General features: G+C 42.6%; 1 protein-coding gene across 1 annotated transcript; it reads left to right on the forward strand.

Moving 5' to 3' along the window:
- The first annotated feature begins 14446 nt into the window (after positions 1-14446).
- LOC307012608 (uncharacterized protein) lies at positions 14447-21188 on the forward strand. Its single transcript, XM_079639490.1, has 16 exons — positions 14447-15464; positions 15555-15673; positions 15762-15865; positions 15947-16124; positions 16189-16306; positions 16381-16463; positions 16554-16645; positions 16728-16811; positions 19328-19905; positions 19987-20105; positions 20177-20280; positions 20346-20523; positions 20588-20705; positions 20775-20857; positions 20934-21025; positions 21096-21188. Exons 1-16 carry the CDS (start codon positions 14832-14834, stop codon positions 21146-21148), a joined length of 2736 nt encoding a protein of 911 aa, XP_079495616.1. The 5' UTR covers positions 14447-14831; the 3' UTR covers positions 21149-21188.
- The last annotated feature ends 497 nt before the right edge of the window (positions 21189-21685 follow it).

Raw genomic sequence — 21685 nt, forward strand, 5'->3', positions numbered from 1 at the left:
GAGGCATGGCCTCCTCATGGGCTTGGTATAGCGGAATCTCGTTACAAGATATCTGTATGGCGGCAGGCTGGGCCTCCCCGTCTACATTTATTAGGTTCTATAACCTAGAGGTTCCTGCGTTGCAGGCTAAACTGCTCTCGGTCTAGAAGACTATGTATAAGTGTTCCTGCCCCGCACTGCGGCCCAGGTCACTTCAATGGTAATATGTACAAGTGCTCCTGCCCCGCGCTGCGGCCCAGGTCACTTCAATGTCTAATATGTATAAGTGCTCCTGCCCCGCGCTGCGGCCCAGGTCACTTCAATGTTTTAAGCATCACTCACTGACAATGTGTCCCATGAGCATGCTATTACCCCTCATATATATCTATATTTACATATATATGCTATTATGCCTTGAGAGGCACTACTATAAGGGATGATGCTATTTTAGCCGCTCTCCTTATACTTCTTGGGGTAGGCGCTTGTATACCAGGGCGCGCGCGCCCTTAGGTGTCTGTGTCGATCCAAGAACACGCACGGCGGTTTGCATAGGGTTCCCGTAGCGTTCTTTCGACGCAGTACGAGATAACTCTACGTAAGAGAACGTACTCGGTTACTAACGTAACCTCGGTTCTCTCTAGGAGAGGGAACGAGTACTGCGTCTCATGCCGTGCGTGTCCACGCTGCGTCGCTTCATTGACGAAAATCGGCGTGTTAGACAGCTATGCTCGTATTTATAGGCCTAGGCCACGCCTGTTTGGGCGGGAGGTGACGCAGAAGGGCGCGAAGCGTCCTCATTGGTCAGCGTCCTGGCCTCGCATAGGCTGTGCTTTTCTGGCAGAGCAGCCAATGGGTGAGCTGTATTGCTCCGCCTAGGTTGTATGCTTCAGAAAAGCGTTTTACAATATTACAAAATTAAGGATTAATTTTTGGCTTCAATCTCGACAAAGAAATATCTTTCCCGTAGCGTTCTTTCGACGCAGTACTCGTTCCCTCTCCTAGAGAGAACCGAGGTTACGTTAGTAACCGAGTACGATTTCAAAACAGTTTCAGCTCTACCCTAACATCCGGTCTGAAACTGCTGGCCTGGAGCGTCTGTCCTGAAGCGGCTGTCACAAAATGGCTCTGCAATTAGACATATCTTGAAGACGCAGGGAGTCATAATCTAATAGGGAATCAGATTTTGATACCACATCAAAAGAACAGCATTTATCTGAAATAAAAAGCTTTTGTAACATTATACACTACCTTTCAAACATTTGGTGTCAGTAATTTTCTTTTTAAATAAATTAATACTTTTATTCAGCAAGGATGCATCAAATTGATCAAAATTGACATTATAATACAAAAGCTTTCTATTTCAGATAAATGTCGTTATTTTGAACTTTCTATTCAACAAATAATCCTGAAAATTGTACACAACTGTTTTCAGAATTAATAATAATAACAAATTGAGCAGCAAATCAGCATATTAGAATGACTTCTGAAGAATCATGCGACACTGAAGACTGGAGTAATGATGCTGAAAATTCAGCTTTGACATCACAGGAATAATTGTAAAATAATGTAAAATAAATAGTAAAATAACTTTTAGTTAAAAGTTGTATGTTAAATAGTTAGATGTCATTCTAATATTTAAAAGATGTTCCAAGAATGTTGTTCTAAGAATGTTTGCTCCCAACATTGTTTGTCGAAGTTTATTTTTTAAATGTTCTCATGATGTTTAAATAATGTTTTTGTGCTAACCTTTTAAAAACATTATTAAAGACCAGATAACTTTGAACAAACATTATATTAACGTTACTGGAAGTATGTTTGTTCATAACTTTGAAAGATCTTTGCCAGAATGTTTTCATCCGCGTTAAATTGAATATGGCGTCTAACCTGACCTGACTAGTTTCACTGCGATTAGACCTTCAGAGATTAAACAGTTCATGAATGCGATACAATGTACGCTTCAATACCCTACACCATCATCATGTACCCGGTCAGAAATTCAAATGTACAAGTTTATAAAGTTTACTTTGATGTGTTTAGTGTAGACAGCCTCAAACAGTTCTATCATAAATGTGACCAGACCAGTGTGTTAGATGGGTTTATTACTGTATAAGCGAGAAGCTAGCAAGACGCCCACGCCGGATGAAAGTTTTTCAGGTAACAGTGATAGCCGAGCCTAGTAAGAACCAGTTCGGGAATTAAAGCCTTTATACAAATTAGCGTTCTCTCTAGACAGAGTGGTAGCTGGTAGCCTATTCAATTGCCTATTTATGAAACATAGCAACACAGCTAAAAGTACACAACGCACGAAAGGGTGCGGTTGTTTGAAAACATGCTTTATTTTTGTAACTCCGCTAGCTGAGGCTAGTGTCACAGAACCCATAGAGATAAAGGCCCTTCCTGCATCCAAAACCACATACTTCCCTGTTATATGCCTATTGCACTGTATTTTAGTAATGATATTGTATTGTCTAAGTGTTCTGTTTTATTTTGCAGCACATTCAACCCTGGTTGTGTTTAATGGTGCTATATAAATAACATTTACATTATATAGTAGGCAAAAAGCTGTATGTGACAAAAGAAGTATGTCTGAATTCACAGTACTCATAAAAGAGTACTTTATTCTGTCGACGTTCTGAAGTGTGCATACGATGGACACTTTGCTATTCTATAAGGCCACGGGTGAGGATTTATGAATGGTAGTGAAGCGATGCAACTGGTGCTGGTATGTCACATGGTAATGACAACATGGCAAATGTGGTAAGTCAAGATTACATTCATACTACAAACACTCATACTATATGTAGCAGTCGTAAAGTAATTATTCAAAATAAGTACCTAATCAGTATGTGATTTCAGATGCAGCCCCTGTCTAAAATGGCACACTTCATATCCACCTTTTTCCTGAGCAAATTATGAACGCCGGCATTATGGTTTAGCCAATTTCACACTTCCAGGTTTTTGGCTTCTGGAATGGCCCACACCATTTTTAAGGTAACAGTGATAGCCGAGCCTAGTAAGAACCAGTTCGGGAATCAAAGCCAATTAATTGTCAAGAAAATGTTTGAACTGTCGTGGTGAATTATTAGAGAGACTACAAAGTGTTAATTAAGAGCTAAATTTAAGTATTTATTCAAAGTGGTGGCACTTAAATTTGCTATATCTTTCTCCGCATCTGTTTGGTGTGGCTGTGCTTCATCGCACTCCATGTGTTGTAAAACCCTGAGAGGGCCATGGGGGCGGCGTCTACATGGACCTTTGCCAGTAGGTACCCTGAGAGGGCCATGGGGGCGGTGTCTACAATGGACCTTTGCTCTACTGCCTACGTCCGAGCTTCCTGTATTACTGGTCCCAGCTAACCCAGTTAAGTGTGTTCTACCCCGTTCCCATGTTCAGTGTGCTCCGCCTTGTTCTCCTGTCTGTTATGCTCCGGTCTGTTTCTCTGCCCAACATGCCCTGCCTTGGCTGCCTGCGGAGGGAGCTTCTCCGTGGTCCAGTGTCTTGCTCCTGTTTCCAGGTCCCCTGCCTCTCCACGGACCTGGCCCTCCATCCCATCCCCCGTTGACCTCCCCCCGGAGCTCTTAGTAGCGTCTAGAAGCCGCTCCTTAGAGGGGAGGTTATGTGACAATCAGCGGCTGGAGTGCCCGCGTGAGCCACTGGGGGGCACTCCTTCTCTATTTTTCATTCCTTCTTATGGTTTTACTTGGTCTGATTATGCTTTATGTCTTTCACCTGTTTTTGATTAGGCTTGTTAGCTTCTCTGATTTAAGCCTTGGTTTTCCTTTGTCTCTTTGCTAAGTGTTGTTAGACTGTCACGCTGCAAGCCTGAGCTATTTCATTGTATCCTGTTAGTCTGAGTTTCCATGTTTCCTGGACACCTCGCCTGTATCTAGTTTACCCGTTTGCCTTGCCCCTGTATTGTACTTCTGCTATATTGGACTGCTTACCTGGACTCTGACCCTCTGCCTGAGTATTCGTTGTGTTATCTGGATCATCCTTTATTAAAGCCTGCATTTGGATCTCCTTGGTCTGTTCCCTCGTGCAGTTTCATGACAGGTAAGCTGTGCTGTTGTTGACTGCCACGACAACATCAATTAACTGAAGAAATTTCTGGAAAATATGTGTGTTTAGCACCAGCAAATCTTTGCCTCTGTCCATCATGGCCTCCTAATCATCCCCATATACTGATTGGCTTCATCACAGTCTCCTCTCCACCAGTAAGCTGGTGTGGCGTGGGTGTACTGGCGCAATATGGCTGCCGTCGCATCATCCAGGTGGATGCTGCACATTGGTGGTGGTTGAGGAGATTCCTCCTTCCATATGTGAAGCGCTTTGAGGACCCAAAAAAAGCACTATATATAAATGTAACAAATTATTACTTGTGTAGGGCGATTAATGTACACCAAACCAAAAGATTACATTTATGCCTTCATCTCCAAAAATATTATTTTTGCCTTGCATTTCATTGAGTGAAGGACGCCAAGGATACACTGGATGCATCTTTCAAAACGAGCTGAATGAAGGTGCTGAAAAAAAGGCTGCCTTCCAAGGATCAATCAAATTGAAATGGCCTTTGGTGGCGTTTGATGACGTGGCAGCCAAAATATGCACACTTACAATTGTCAGCCCTGTGTTTGAGTCCTTGAGCCCGTTACGTTCACACCCAGTAAGGTTATTAATGGTAGTGACAACCGCATTCTACAACCGAACTCACACTCATGCATTTTCAGGACTCACAACTGCATTATTGGAAAACCCGTGCTGTCTGAACGAAACCGCATTGGACAACTAGTTGTCTGTCACATCATACAGTACAAGAGAGCTTTTGGTTACTTACAGCGAGGGATGTGATCTGTGTGTCATCTGAAGTTTCTTGATTCAGTCACTAGCCAGGTTTCCATCACAGATTTGTGCAAAACTTTTGCGATATTTTCTAAATGTTGATAAAAACTATTGCGAAATGACGGCGTTTCCATTAACTGATGTTATGCGACTAAACCTTAATTTTTTCCTCTGGCGATAAGTCATTCCAAAAATAATGTCAATGGATGTTAGTAAGCTGAAAAATCTCCTGGACTTTGAAATGCCTCAGGCTAACATCTCCACAAAAGCCAAGATGGTTCTTTCGAGTCTATATAATGCCACAACAATAAAGCACCCTTGTTTGAAGAAACGTCTCGATAGAATGGAGCAAATGCCCAGCACGATTGTGTCCTGAGAAACACAGGAGGGGAAATCATGAACCGAGGCATCACCATCATCAGGATCTGATCATTTATATTCTCCTGCTTGTCTCTGGGGAACAATCTCACTCTGTTATAATGCAGTATGCAGAAGCAACCTTGCCCTGTGCCGGCAAACACATTATTACTCTGTTCCGGTGACAAATGATCTCGCCGTACAACATTGAAAAGGGGCCAGGCGGTGAGGACAGCTGTTAATGTTTGCTTTTAGATTTGGATGTACAGCTTGCGTGGCTCGCCCAAAGACAGATCAATCAATGCTGGGTAGGGGACGGCAGTCAAAGGCTAAGATGGAGCTTTCCTTAAGCCTGTCTCCACGAGTGAGTGTATTAGAGTTGCAGGGACTGAGGGCGAGAGTGAAGCTAATGAAAAGCATGGAGAGATGGCTTTTTGTCACAGGTCTGTAATTGCAGTCTCAGAGAGGGCAATGTTAAAAGAATATAAGCAAAGGCTCTCTTGGAGTAGACCGTGGAGGCTGGAGTCCATGGATTTTTATCAAGTGCTATATGGCTTTTCAGTTTGTAAAGGATAGTTGTGCACAAATCTTTAGTTCAATACCTTGGTTTCTCTCTTTTCTTGCCATGGTCTCTTATTCTCTGTCTAGGGTTCACTTGGGAGAAAATGTGTATTAGTTACATTTTCTCTCCCCTGTCACACAGTCGTCAGATCTCTGTGTAGGGCAGCACCATTTGATTTGCTGTGTGATTCACCAGGATTCTTTCTGATGTTCTCTCTTCCTGAACTTCACATTCTTGTTCAGCTCCTAATTGATTTGGTCATCTAATCTCTGTTGAACTGAGTGTAGAAAGAAAGCCATGATTAAAGAGTTCCCCTGTGGGAGTTGCATTGGCTCAGGGGTCAGGGGCTGGTTTGCAGGAGCAAAATCAGTTGTTGACTTGGTGCATTCAGCTTCATCTCACTTTGCCTGTGTTTGGACAGACCAATAACCAGCCCAGCTGCTCAGTGACCTCCTCTGGGACAGAGTGAGTACCTGAAAAAAAAAAAAACATGTGAAAATGGAAAAGAAAGCAGATTATGTTCCCCTGCAGCTACAGCTGCATAGTAGTGATGATATATACTGTACAGATTTGCCACTAACCTCAGCAAAAAATAGTAATTGTCCTGCCCCAAAATAATGTCACTGGTTGAGCCGGTGTTGCTGTATCAGGCTTGATGAGACCACATGAGACCCCATTAGACGTTATCAGGCTAGTCTAGACCTCAGCAAACCCTTTTAGACCACTTCAGGCATCATTAGAACTGATCAGACTCCTTTAGATCAGAGCTTACCGCATTATACCTCATCAGACACACATTAAACCTAGTTAAGGCCTAGTTAGATGTGTTGTTCTGGTTCAATACTAAAGTATTTTGGCCAATTACTAGGAGTTCCTAGTGATTCTTCTAACTTTTGACTTTTTAGTATTTAGAATTTTAGTATGTTTTTGTTGGCTGCTAGGCAGTGGCGGATCTAGAAAATTTGACATGAGGGGGCAAAGGGGTGGCAAGAGGTCTTGGCAGGGTGGCAGGGGTAGACGGTACATGGGAATCCCTATATGTGAATTGCTTTAACAAAACAAACACAAAACACTTTTAAACTACAGTAGTTATTGTTTAACTTTTGACTTTTTAGGGAATCCCTATATGTGAATCCCTATATCCCTATATGTGACATGGGAATCCCTATATGTGAATTGCTTTAACAAAACAAACACAAAACACTTTTAAACTACAGTAGTTATTGTTTAACTTTTGACTTTTTAGTATTTAGAATTTTAGTATGTTTTTGTTGGCTGCTAGGCAGTGGCGGATCTAGAAAATTTGACATGAGGGGGCAAAGGGGTGGCAAGAGGTCTTGGCAGGGTGGCAGGGGCAGACGGTACATGGGAATCCCTATATGTGAATTGCTTTAACAAAACAAACACAAAACACTTTTAAACTACAGTAGTTATTGTTTAATCATGCCCTTACACACTACACAGGTTTTTAATTCACAACAGGAATAAGCCCAGTGCAGTGTTCAAACTAAACAAAACTGCATCTTTTAAAAAGTAAAAGTATACTCAAATACTAATTTCTTTAATATTGGTCAGTTATATCACAAACATCTTGTAGAAGTTTTTTTGTATTCTTTTCAGCCTGATGTTTTTTGAGACATTGTGTCATTTGAAACAAATATTCCCATTTGATAGATGCATTCAGATTCTGGTGTTGTTTTGGTGACTAATTTTCACTTCTTAACCTCCATTTCTTTTCCCCCTTGAAAAGACTTGACACATCCTGAAACACACAGAGCACATTATATCCATGTGACAAGGGGGCATATCAAAGGTATTTACATCAGACTAAAAAGTGTGTACTTTCCTATCGCTAGCAAATTAGTGCATATTATAACTTTACCAATTATTGTAGGTCACAGCCACTGTTTACATGGTAGCTTAGTTTGAATACTTTTATTTTAATTAAGCAAGAGCAGTTCTCTTACGAGAGGTTCTCTCGTACTGTGTAATGTAAAATTACGCACCGGGTAAAGTCATCTTTGCTCGAGATATGAAGCCAAAAATGTATCCTTAAATTTGTGTATTTTGTCAACGCAGTGCAGCAGCAGGCAGACCTAGAGCGGGCTGTCTTGCGCGCTCATTGGCTGCCTCGCGGCAACTGCAGCAGCCTACCACCTGAGATGAGGGCACGAAAGCCCGCCAAAATGGGGGTGGCTTAGCGTATAAAAAGACGGCTCCAGGCTGCTTACCTCTGATTTTTCATCTCTTCAACGAGCTCTACACATCGCTGGACTCTGAGAGAAGCCGCCGCCGTCGAAACCAGTGACCAGCTAGCCTAGGAAAGCTTCTGAGGAAGCCGGCCGTCTTCGCCACCTTCAGCCATCCGTGCCTGCTACGCTATCCGGCGACAGAAGTATCCTTTTAAAAGCAATAATCTCTCCGTGAGCTAAACGTGTTAAAAGAGCTAGGCGTTTGTTGCAAAATGCCTCGATTTTCCTGCGGTTCATGCCGAGCCACGCTCAGCGACGGAGACCGCCACTTGATCTGCGCTGCCTGGGCCGTGAACATGCCGCCCTCGCTCTCTCTTCGGGTGGCTGCATCCATTGCGAAGAACTGGCAATGTCGACCCTTGTCGACTTGCCATGTTTGACGCCAAAGCTGCCCTGTCAGAGCGCTGAGAATTTACATCACGCGCTCCGCCGCCTTCAGGCCTCGGAGCAGCTTTTTGTTTCGTTTAGTGGGCGCACCAAGGGTCTCGCCGCCTCGAAACATAGCCTATCCAGATGGATAGTGGATGCTATTGCTGCGGCTTATGCGTCAAAAGACCTGCAATGCCCTCTGGGCGTCAGGGCTCACTCCACCAGAGGCATGGCCTCTTCATGGGCTTGGTCCAGTGGGATTTCTATTCATTACATTTGTACGGCGGCAGGCTGCCCCCCCCCCCCCCCCCCTCTACATTTGTTAGGTTTTATAACCTGGAAGTTCCCGCCCTGCAGGCTAAACTTCTTTCAGTCTAAAAGTCTCTAACGACTGCCCTGGTTGAGCTGCGCTATAAGGGTAGATGAGTTCAGTATAGACTGGCGGTGCCGTTCTGTATGTATATCCCCTTCGGTGTGCTTATGTACATGTGCGAGCCCACTCTGTTGGCCCCCTGTTTCTCACTTGTCTGTGTCCCCCGGGGCGTTCCCCCCTGGGATTCATGTAGTGAATGCTTGGCACACACGGCGTTCACAAGGGGTTCCCGGTGCGTAATTTTACATTACGCAGTACATTTACATTTATTCATTTAGCAGACACTCTTATCCAAAGCGACTTACACATGAGAAACAATAGAAGCAATTAAACTAGCAGTAGGACAACAGTATGTAAGTGCTATGACCCTTCACAGTACAATCCAACACAATGTTTTTTTGTTTTTTTTAAGTTAGAATAGAGAAGAAAGTGTTAGTATTACTGAATCAAGTGCTGCCGAAAAAGAAAAGTCTTCAGCAGTTTCTTACAAAAAGCAGCTCTGGCTGAGTTAGGCAGATCATTCCACCAGCAGGGAACAGTCACCTAAACTCGGTCATCTTATTTTGTATGGTGAGTTTTACTTGAACAATAATGTATGAAGTATGTTTAGCATGGATTCTAGAAAATTCCACGTGGATGGAACGCAAAGCCTCATTGTGGAAAACGTACTCGGTTACCTACGAGAGAACCTCTCGTAAGAGAACGTACTCGGTTACCTAACGTAACCTCGGTTCTCTCTAGAAGAGGGAACGAGTACTGCGTTCCCTGCCGTGTCGCGCCCCGAGCTCACTTCGCTTCAGGCGATGAAAAACCAGAGGTAAGCCCGGAGCCGTCTTTTTATACGCTAAGCCCATTTTTGCGGGTTATGACGCGTGAGGGCGCAAAGCGAGGTTACGCTAGGTAACCGAGTACATTTTCCACAATGAGGCTTTGCGTTCCATCCACGTGGAATTTTCTAGAATCCATGCTAAACATACTTTATACATTATTGTTCAAGTAAAACTCACCATACAAAAAAAGATGACAGAATTTAGGTGGACACTGCTGAACTTGAGCACTTAAACACACACAACAATGTGACATCAAACCAGAATGAGATGTTTCTACTCATCTCATTTCCAAACTTTTATTTTATTTTAAAAAATACATGTCCCACCACATTCAAAGTGAGTTTGGTCCTCTTGACATTATGAGGTTAAGCACAAAGAGAAAGCTATTCGGGCTTAGCTGTGGTCTAATATGGGAATGAGAGCATGAAAGACGTTTCTAATCTGCTAATGCAAAAATCACATTAACTTCCCTAATTCATTTTCGCCACAGCGATGGGATATTAAAGGCTGCAACTCAGGGACCTTTAATAGCGAGCTGTGGATGTGTTTTTTCAAGCTGTTTCAAGTGTAGAGGTTGTAAGAGTGTTTTTTGTTTGGCAGTTGGCAGAGTCTGTAAGAACACAACAGCACAGGAGCTCCTACGGCAGTGGATTATCATTGAGAGGCTTTACTGTGTGATGAGAAATAAACAATGGTGGTGTGTGTGTGTGTGTGTGTGTGTGTGTGTGTGTGTGTGTGTGTGTGTGTGTGTGTGTGTGTGTACATAAAACCGCATTTTTCCATCTTAAAAATATATATAAATTACGCCATATGCTCTCATTGACAAATACGGAACAATTAGTTCATGAGTTCATGACCTCAAGCCTAGATTATTGTAATGCTCTACTGGGTGGTTGCCCTGTGTAACAGTGTTGTTTATTATGTCATGTTTCTGGTTTGTGGTTTTACTGTCTTTGTTTTTTCATTCAGTTTGTACCTTGTTTCTCTGCCTTGTTAATTGTATTTTGTTATCCCTAGTCATGTTAATTATTAGGTCCCTTGTTTCAGGTGTGTTGTCCTGTTAGTTTGTATGGTTCCGCTCGTTGTTCTCATTTGCCCCAGCTGTGTCTTGTTCTCTGATCCCCTCAGTGTATTTAAATCATGTGTGCTCTTTTTTTCCTTGTCAGTTATTGAATGTATGTATGTTCCATGAGTATCTTGTTCTGTTCTGAGTTTATCCAACTCACCCCAAAACGTCATATACTGACGGGTCTTGACCATACGTCAACATACGACGAAAAGGGTACCCCTATAACGTCAATATGAGACGCAGACATAAGCGCACCAGCAGCGCCTCCTAGCGGTACCCTAACGCATACCTAAACCCAACCATACCCGAATCGTCACACATGGACGTTAAAGGGTACCCTTTTCGTCGTATGTTGCCGTATGGTCAAGACCTGTCAGTAAGTGACGTTTTGGGGTGAGACTGTGTTATTTATTAAAGTCTACTGCTGCATTTAGATCCGACTACCGCTTTTGCTTCCACACAATTCATGACACCCTGTGTGCTTAATAAACAAACTACAGCTAGTTCAAAAAGCAGCAGCGCAAGTTCTTACCAGAACCAGGAAGTATGACCATATTAGCCCCGTTCTGTCAACACTTGATTGGCTCCCTATTTAACATTGTATAAATTTTAAAATATTGCTGATTACTTACAAAGCACTAAATGGTTTAGCTCCACAGTACTTGAGCGAGCTCTTAACGCATTATAGTCCTTCACGTCTATTGCAATCTCAAAATTCCGGCCAGTTAATAATACCTAGAATATCAAAATCAACTGCTGGCGGTAGATCCTTTTCCTCATTAGAGACCGGGAGGGCCGACAGGGAAATCACCTGTGCCCTAAACGGTGTGTTGAGGGATTTAGCAACGTACCCGTGCCTTGGTTTGAGTATGACTTTCGAGTCTTTTGGCCCAAATTCCATACACGTCGCGCTAACTGAGAGCGCTTGCAAGTCCCCTATACGCTTTACCGAAGCGAGAGCCAAAAGAAACACTGTCTTGAAAGACAAGTGCTTGATATCTATTGATTGGATTGGCTCGAATGGGGCACCTTTCATGGCTTCCAAAACCGTAGAAAGGTCCCACATGGGGACTGAGGGAATGGGGCACCTTTCATGGCTTCCAAAACCGTAGAAAGGTCCCACATGGGGACTGAGGGAGGATTCAGCCTATTAGCTCCTCTAAGGAAGCAGATGACCAGATCGTTCCTTCCAAGTGACTGGCCAAGCGTCGGTTTAGTAAACGCTGCTATGGCCGCCACATAAACCTTGAGCGTGGATGGGGTTCTGCCCTTATCCAGTAGCTCTCGCAGGAAGGAGAGAACCTCCATCACCCCACAGTCTGGGGTTGATATGCCACGAGCTGTGCACCAGCTATAGAACACAGACCATTTCGAGGAATAGAGCCATCTAGTAGACAGGGCCCTAGCCTCCGTGATTGTGTTTAACACTCCCACCGGGAGGTTAGCAGGTACCCGTTGATGGCCCACGCATGTAGGGCCCAAAGCTCTGGGTGAGGATGCCAGATCGAGCCCTTGGCCTGAGAGAAGAGGTCCTGGTATTGGCCATGGGGCGGTGCTTGTCAGCTGCATCAGAACTGGGAACCAAACCTGGTTCTTCCATAACGGAGCCACAAGAAGCACTGAGCATCCGGTTTCCCTGATTCGCTCTAATACCTGAAGCAGGAGGGTGACAGGGGGAAAAGCATAGAGCGGGCAGCGGGGCCAGACGTGGGTCAGTGCATCCCTGCTCTTGGAGAAAAACTCCGGACAGTGAGCGTTTTCTTGAGACGCAAACAGGTCTACCTTCGCCCTGCCGAATGTCTTCCACAGCAGTTGGACTGTCTGCGGGTGTAGAGACCATTCTCCTGCCGGAACATTGTTTCTGGACAGTCTGTCTGGTCCCATATTCAGCCTGGCACGTGTGCTGCTCTCAACGAGCGCAGATTGTGCTGATCCCAGACCAGGAGGTGCTCTCAGCCTGTAAAGGTATCGGGACCTGATACCTCCTTGGCGATTTATATAGGCCAATTGACTTTGAGACCTAGATTCTCGAGATGTTCGAGTAATATGGTCCTGTGTTCTATGAGCTCTGAGTGTGATCAAGCTAGAATCAGCCAATCGTCCAAGTAGTTCAAAACTCGCATGCCCCGAAGTTTCTCCACGCACATTGTGAATGTACGGGGTGCTAGGGACAGGCCGAACGGTAGGACCGTGTATTGATATGCCTGGCCCTCGAAGGCAAATTTAAAAAATTGCCTGTGACGTGACGCAATTTGTATTTGGAAATACGCGTCCTTCAGATCTATTGACATAAACCATTCCCCTTGGCGAATTTGCATGAGGATTTTCCTGGTTGTGGCATTCTGAACCGGCGCTTCGAAAGCACTTTGTTCAGCTGTCTAAGATCTAAAATGGGTCTGAGACTCCCGTCTTTTTCGTTACCAGAAAATATCTGCTGTATAGACCCCCTTTGTTCTGAGATTTAGATAAAGACTCTATGGCCCCTTTGCTCAACAGTTTCGCTATTTCGGCTCGAAGTAGATGTGCTACTTCCTTTTCTACCGTATTTGCGCCGCGTAACAGCGGGGATGTCGAGCGAACTGTAGCGAATAACCTTGCACTTGCATGAATAGCTAGGGGTTGACTGAGATCTGAGATCTGGGCTCTGGCCACGGCGTGGTGGTGACCGGAGAGCTTCGGTATGGCGTAACATAGACGCCATGCTTGCAGCGTTCGAGGCGGGGGCGCCCTGATCACACTGGGCAGCCTGCCCGAGCTCGACTCTCCTATGGCGGCTTGTTGAGAGAGAGCGAGCGGGGCGAGCCCCGTGGGGCTTGTCATGTCTGTGAGTGAATGTGGGCGCTGGACAGCGGGCACATTTACTACACTGGAAACACCGTCGGGGTGAGGTGACTGTATGTGCGTTGGTTTAGTTTTTACAGAAACCTTGATACATGCAGTTTGTGTTTGTGGGCACTGGGTCGTAAGCACATTCACTACATTTAATGCACAATCGTCATGAGTCGATTTTATGTGTGCGAGCCTTGGAATGTGGCGGGCTGTGCTTGCATGTAGGAATAAGCACTGGGCCGTGGGCATTTTTACTACACTCATAACACCATCGGCCGTGGCCGGAATACCAGAAAAAATACACTCTTTATGGGATTTATCTGTGTCGCCGTAAAAACAGCGTTTGTGTGCAGGCAAACGGGCTGTCGTACCGGCTTGTTTTCTGCAAAATACACTGGAACAGTCGCATTTTCTGGAACTGAACGAGCGAGAAGTTTTGGTGGAAGTCTGGCCGCAGCGGGACTTGAACACCGTCGTTTTCCTAGGCGGGCTATGAAGACTTTCTAGGAAGACAACGCATCTTGACCTCGTGGGTTTTTGTGAGAGGAGTTTGATTTTGAGATAGCGAATTTTTGGTGATATAGTGACATTTAGTGCGATTTGTTTAGTTATATTTAGGCTTACATTTAAATTCACACATTGACTGATAGGCTAGAGACAGACAGAGTATACAGTGACACATTAATAGATGTATAGATAGAAAAATATATAGACAGATAGATTAATACATATAGATACATAGATAGATTAATAGATAGATAGCCTAGCCTACATATATCCTAGATAGATCTACATGGTTAAAAGCGCTTGTCTTGACTTGGTTTTGGCTATCCCTCTGTTAGACTGTCTCACAAATGAATTAAGTTGAATAGCAGTCAGCTGTTAAATGTAAGTATACAATTAGATAATACCAATTTAGGTCAACCAATTGCCAAGCAAATGTTAATTTAGTTCAGTATGTGGTGTTAGCAATTAAAGAAAATCAAAGTGTCTGAATAATTTTTGGTCCCAATTTTTGTACATTTTACTGGCAGTCCACTGTATGAATAATTTTTGGCTATAATATGACACAGTTGACTTTATTTTGCTATCCTTACTTACATAAATTAACTATAGTGTCCTGCACCCACTAAAAAAAATATATATACATAAAAAAATTATATCTCGTGTCTAAATAATTTTTGGTTTGACTATGTCATACAGTGTAATTTGTAATAATCGTATTGGACTGCTGAAATTGCACAGTATGTAGCAGGAATTAAATAAAAATAGAAAGAAATCACTGTAAGCAAAAAGTCTGCAAATAAAACTAATTTGACTACAGCCAATCTTGTTGAATTTCATAGACGTTTCCTTTGTGTCAGGAAAAGTAATGCAACAAGTCTGGAAAATCATTAAGCTTGTCAAAAGGGGGGTGGAGCCACTACAATTGCCTGCTCTAGAAAATGCCACAGCAGGAGCACAGCAAACATTCTCTGGTTCTCTGGGTTTAATGATAATGGAATTCGTCAGTGTTGGATTGTTACTGCTTGTTGCAGTTGGCTCATCTTTGGCACAGTGGTCAGGATTTCAACAACAGCAGTCACCAGTTTTAGCTTCTCAGCAAGCTCTCCAAGAATCACAGTTATCAGCTTCTCTGAGACCTGCAACGAACCCTGGTGTGGCAAATCAATGGATGATTCAACATCCCAGAAGTAGTCAGTCTAAACAGCTAATGGAGGCTCCTTTGGTACCTTTGACCTGGCATTTTCCTGTAGTGCCTGAAGAACCCCAACAGCCAGATGTGCCTTTTGAGTTGCATGTACCCACCCCTTCTCTGAGTATTGCAGCACAATGTGGGGAGAAATTTGTGCATGTGGAGGTTAAGAAGGACTTCTTTGGTACTGGTCAGCTGGTGAATCCTTCATTCCTCACTTTAGGAGGTTGTGCAGCTGTAGGGGAGGATCCAACAAGTCAAGTCCTTATCTTTGAGAATGAGCTCCAGGCATGCGGCAGCTCTCTGGTGGTGAGTGGCTGCTTTTGAGTCTTGCTATCTATAGTAATTGAGGGTAAAAGCTGGGTTAGCGCATAGTCTGATTCTCAATCTCTTTTTCAGATGATTGGTGATGAGCTAGTGTATAAATTCACCCTCTTCTACACTCCTGAGGCTTTAGTAGGAACTCCCATTGTAAGGGCTGATGCAGCAGCTGTTGGTATTGAGTGCCACTATTCAAGGTAGTAAAGGTGTATTTTATTTATTTTTATATATAAATTGAGCTATTTCAGTTCAAGTTAATGAACTATGCTTTATTCCTCTGTTTAGGTTGCACAATGTTAGCAGTAATGTTTTGATGCCCAATTGGGTTCCTTTTGCTGCGACAAAGGTTGTAGAAGAAGTTCTGGTGTTTTCCCTAAAGCTCATGACTGGCAAGTTTTTATACACTCTTTGTAAAAGTGATTCTGAAATGAGACTGATTTTTGTTCTATTTCTGTTCTTATCACTTGCAGATGACTGGATGTTTGAGAGGCCATCCAATCAGTTCTTCTTGGGACAATTCATGAATTTTGAAGCTTCTGTGAAGCAGTTCAACCATGTTCCTCTGCGACTCTATGTAGATGGTTGTGTTGCTACTGCAGTCCCTGATGTGAATGCTGCTCCAAGATATTCCTTTATTGAGAACCATGGGTAAGTAAGGTTTAGCTTCTTGAACTCTCATGTGACCAGAGCTAAGTGTTTTCTTTTGCTTCAGGTGCCTGGTAGATGCAAAGCTTACGGGATCTACTTCCGGTTTTATGCACAGAGTCCAAAACGACAAACTTCACTTTCGCTTGGAGTCTTTCAGATTCCAGCAAGCTAATAGTGGTTTGGTATGTAATGGTGCTGTCTTTCTGCAAGAGATGAGTGTTCGTCCCATGTATACAAGTTTAAAATCCTTTTGTAGGTATACGTCACGTGTTCTTTAAGGGCAGTTATGGCTTCAACCCCCATAAGTGCAGAGAACAAGGCCTGCTCCTTTGCTAATGGGTATGTTCTAACAGAATAAGTGCTTACCAGATAAGATGCGATAAGAATGGGTAACTGTTTCTTTGCCTTTTTTTTTATTTTTTTTTATAGATGGCTTTCTGCAGATGACAATGATCAGATGTGCATGTGCTGTGACTCCACATGTGGCTTCAGCAGGAAAGGGCGAGCTCTACCTGATTCTGGTAGAGATGTGTACTAGGATCTGTATTTTGCTGTATACAGAGCAACCATGAATGTCTTAACTGGGTTTTTTTTCTCTCTTAGGCCTCGTTTCAGAAGGGGAAGCAACAGTTGGCCCTATTGTAGTCACTGAACATCAATTGCAAATGTCTAATAAAGACCTGGAATGAACACTGGCATGTTTTGTGTCTTTTCTAGAGGATAGTGTTGGTTTCTTTACATGCTTATGACTGATCTTGTACATGCACTGGTACGTAGCGACGTGAATAATTTGGCCTGAAATTCAATTAATTGACACTGGAATTGTTCTGTTTGCTCCCATGATTTCTTAATTGCATGACCAAGAAGACATTTAAACAGTTCACTTTTGATTCAGTTAAACTGGTGTTGCAAAATTTGTCAAATGAAAGTTGAATAAGCTACAGTTGAGGTTGTTCATCCTTTCACAATTTACACTACTTTGTTTACAAAACTTAATTCTTCCTTCTGTATTGGAAAGTGTCATTTATTTTGGATGGAGAACATTTTCTTATTATTTTTTTAAGATTTAACTCGATCTTAATTTAAGATCGCCTTATGTGATAAGTTTAAGTAAATGTGATGAATCACTGTCGGTTTTATGTACTTCATCATGTTTTTAGTTAGCATTTGTTTATTGCAGAACCAAGTATAGAAAATACTTTTCCACACTGCAAGATGATCAGCACTTTAAATATCCCCTGGAAATGGTAAAGCATCCTGGAATATGGGGTCTCTTCACTTCTTAACCTTCATTTCTTTTCATCTTGAAAAGACTTGACATATCCTGAAACACAGAGCAACATATCCATGCAATCAGTTTGATTACTGGTGTGATTACTGTAGGTGATTTCTCACGTGAAATGGCAAGATGACTGGTTCACATGTACCTTGTGCCAGTACTCTGCCAACACAGGGCCAGGTCACAGTGCGTATTGGCATTTTAATATGAGCATATGTGAATAGCAATTAAAGTGACCACTCACCATTTCTACAGTGTAACAATACAATGCTGAGTCCAGAACACAACTGTCCTAACAAATCCTGCAGTATCCACGTTTTTCCAGTGTTTAGAAATACCCTCAACCTGCTCAACATTTTGAATGCACAATGAGCTCACATATTGTACTCACTGTGAGTATCACAGTATACAAATGCTGTGATGTCACTGGGATCATGATCTCACGTGTTGACTGGGGCTAAATTATTTATGAATAAAATTGTCTAAATGCTGTTTTTTATATGCAAAGAGAATTTAACGTGATAAGGGGCATATCAAAGGTATTTACAGCAGACTAAAAAGTGTGTTCATTTAAACATGCAGTAATAGGGATTTAGAACACAAATTACAGTAGGAAGTCTTAGTGTGTACCATTCACAATGTGTTTTTTGCAGTAAATTACTGGCTGCCAAATAATGAAACTGGAAACATTCAAGAGCTATTTAGGAACCAAACACTTTTGCATATTAATGTAATCTTAATCTAAGTCAAGCCACATTTATTTATATAGCGCTCTATACAATAAAAACATTTTTTAAGCAGCTTTACAGTGATAACAGGAAATGAATGCATTTTGGCTGTTGTTGATTCAGTTCCAATTTAAGAAATTATCAATTATTAAATTAGTTTATTTAATTTATAAAGCACCAATAAATTGTCATCATCCAACTCAGTTCAGTTCTCATATGACAGTGTCAGTACAGTCAGAAAAATAATATTGTTGAATATGAAGTGTCCGCAACTAAGCAAGCCAGAGGCGACAGTGGCAATGAACCCAAACTCCATCAGGTGACAGAATGGAGAAAAAAAACTTGGGAGAAACCAGGCTCAGTCGGGGGCCAGTTCTCCTCTGGCCAATGAATAAACAAGTTCTTATTATGGTTCAAAGACTGAATTAAAGACAATGTGTGTTTGCTTTTGAAAAATTTTTTTTTTTGTACAGTGTTGGATCACTGCTTGATGTCCAATGGACAATTTACAAAACAAGTGAGCAACCTGGATCTAGGGTTGCGTTCCAGTCCACTTTTAGACACACACTTGCGAACTTCCTTAAGCACTTCCCCTCAGGGGAATCCCTGCCGCGATTTTGAAGTGCGTTCCACTTCGTGAAGTGGACGAGGGAAGTTTATATGGACAGACGCTTGTTCCATCAATTTTGACAGAGGGAGCAAGTCTACTTCATATGTACACTTCAGGCACCTATATGTCCCACAACGCAGTACGATTGTGATGTCACCACAGATCGCGTCTAATCACCACCACAACAAACAACTCTATGATATATTAATTATATATTTTTTATTTAAAACAACCCAAACACACCTTTATACTTATGGAAGTTGCATTAAACAAAATTTTAAAGGGATTTAAAAATAATAATAATACATCAACTCCATAGCTGATTACAAGTGATCAAGGGCTTAGGATGTTCCAATTCAGCCCATTGCAGTTTCCTCCAGAAGTGGGCACTCGTGCAACGTAAGCAATAATGCACAGTGAACGAGATGGAGGAAAGTTAGCGAGTGAAGGGCATGACAATTTTGGATTGGAACGCAGCACCAGTTTTAGTCTTTTTGGAGTGTACACTCCTTTTAATGAAACAAGTCTGGAAAATCATTAAGCTTGTCAAAAGGGGTGGAGTCTCTTTAATTTTCTCTTGAAAAAGGCAAAGCAGAAAACAAACAGGTATTCTGGAGATTTCAAAGTTTTTCAGCAATGGGGCTGATGGTTTTTAGTTTTTCTGGATTGTTGCTGCTTACAGCAATTGACTTGTGTTTTGCACAGTGGTCGGGATTTCAGCAGCAACAGCCACCAGATTTAGTGTCTCAGCAAGCTCTCCAAGGCCCACAGGTATCAGCATCTTTTAGGCCTCCAAAGCCTGCCATGAACTCTGTTGAGGTTGATCCATGGAATCTTCTTCAAGAGCCTGGAAATATTCAGTCCAAACAACCAATGCAGGGTCCTGTTGTGCCTTTGACGTGGCGTTTTCCAATAATGCCAGAAGAACCCCAACAGCCAGATATGCCTTTTGAACTGCGTGTACCTATAGCTACTGAGAGTGTTGCAGCACAATGTGGGGAGAACTTTGTTCATGTGGAGGTTAAGGAGGATTTATTTGGGACTGGTCAGCTGGTGAATCCTTCATTCCTCACTTTAGGAGGTTGTGCAGCTGTAGGGGAGGATCCAGAAGCTCAAGTCCTTATCTTTGAATATGAGCTCCAGACGTATGGCAGCTCTCTGACGGTAAGTTGCTGCTAATGGGTCAACCTTAAAAAACGTAAAAGCCAGGTCTGTCTAGTAACTTGCTACTTGTGCTGCTTTCAGATGACTGAAGATGAGCTTGTTTACACCTTCACCCTCCTCTACACTCCTGAGGCTTTAGTAGGAACTCCCATTGTAAGGGCTGATGCTGCAGCTGTTGGAGTTGAGTGTCATTATTCAAGGTAAAAAACAAACTAGTTAAGCAATTTTGCCAAATGCTACATTCTTCTTAATCTTGTTTTACTGCTTCCAGGTTGCAAAATGTAAGCAGCAATGTGCTGATGCCCAGCTGGGTTCCTTTTGCTGCTACAGAAGTTGGAGAGGAAGTTCTGGTGTTTTCCTTGAAGCTCATGACTGGTAATATGCAATGTTAGAATTTCAGAAGTGGCTAGGAAATGTTGTCAACATGAGTTTAATTTCAGATGACTGGATGTTTGAGAGGCCATCCAATCAGTACTTCCTAGGGCAGTTCCTGAACCTTGAAGCTTCTGTGACGCAGTACAACCACATCCCTCTGCGTATCTTTGTGGGAGACTGTGTAGCTACTGCAGTCCCTGATGTGAACTCCTCTCCAAGATATTCCTTTATTGAGAACTATGGGTTAGTAGGGAATCTCTCATTTGCAAATAGTGCCTTAAGTGTTAATCTTTCTTTCTTTCTTCAGGTGCCTGGTTGATGGAAAGCTTACAGGCTCCACTTCCAGTTTCATGCGCAGGGTCCAGAATGACAAGCTGCAGTTTCAGTTGGAGGCTTTCAGGTTCCTGCAAGCTGATAGTGGCATGGTATGCATTTTGGGTTGTAGTTCTGTGGGTCAATTCTCTGACTATGTTTAACTGTGTCGTCTTCTGTAGGTGTATATCACGTGTGCTCTAAAGGCGGTCATGGCCTCAACCCTGACAAGTCCAGAGAACAAGGCTTGCTCCTTCAATAATGGGTATTGCATACCATGTGATACCTCTAATGATTTGAGTTGTTAAAAATAGGTAACCAGTTTCCTTTCCTGTCTATAGATGGACTTCTGTAGATGACAATGACCAAGTGTGCATGTGCTGTGACTCCACATGTGGTTCCAGCAGAAAAGGACGAGTACTACCTGATTCAGGTAACATATGAAGTCTTTGTATTGCTCTTGTGGAAGGACTTCCAATTTCTCATCTAGTCTTTCTTTTCAGGCTTGGTATCAGAAGGGAAAGCAACCATCGGCCCCATTGTGATTGCTAACTGATGTATTGTGAATGAAGTGCCAATAAAAGTCTTTATATATTAGTGTTTTGTTTTCTGATGACTAAGGCGTTTTAACCCACTAGTAAATAGCTTAGTTTATTTTCGATATCTTTTCATGGTGGCAAATGCAACATTTTACTGACTAGAAACTGGTTCACGCTTGCATTTGCAAGCTTTACACACAGCCTACGACGTAGCTACGGTGTGAGTTTGACGCAGAAGTATAATGAGGCCTTAATGAGTGAGCAGTACAATGCTTCTTTGTATGAGCTGTAGACTACAGTTTCAATGCATTGTATGTTGATGATAAATTTCCAGCTTAAATTGATGTTTGCATTACAAAAATGCAAAGAGATCATGTTGGCTACAGCAATCTATGAGGTTTCCATTTTTTTTATAGTGTACTTAAACTAAAATGAGCATTCGGTTGCAGGCTAGGTGGGCAGATAGTAAATATAAAGTTTGACAAATAATTGGTTGTCTTTATAGTGGAGTGGCTAAGTGATATAATCGTTCAGTTTATGATACAAGCGTGAAA

This window comes from Phoxinus phoxinus (genome assembly GCF_949152265.1).
Source record: "Phoxinus phoxinus genome assembly, chromosome: 16".
Lineage (NCBI taxonomy): Eukaryota > Metazoa > Chordata > Actinopteri > Cypriniformes > Leuciscidae > Phoxinus > Phoxinus phoxinus.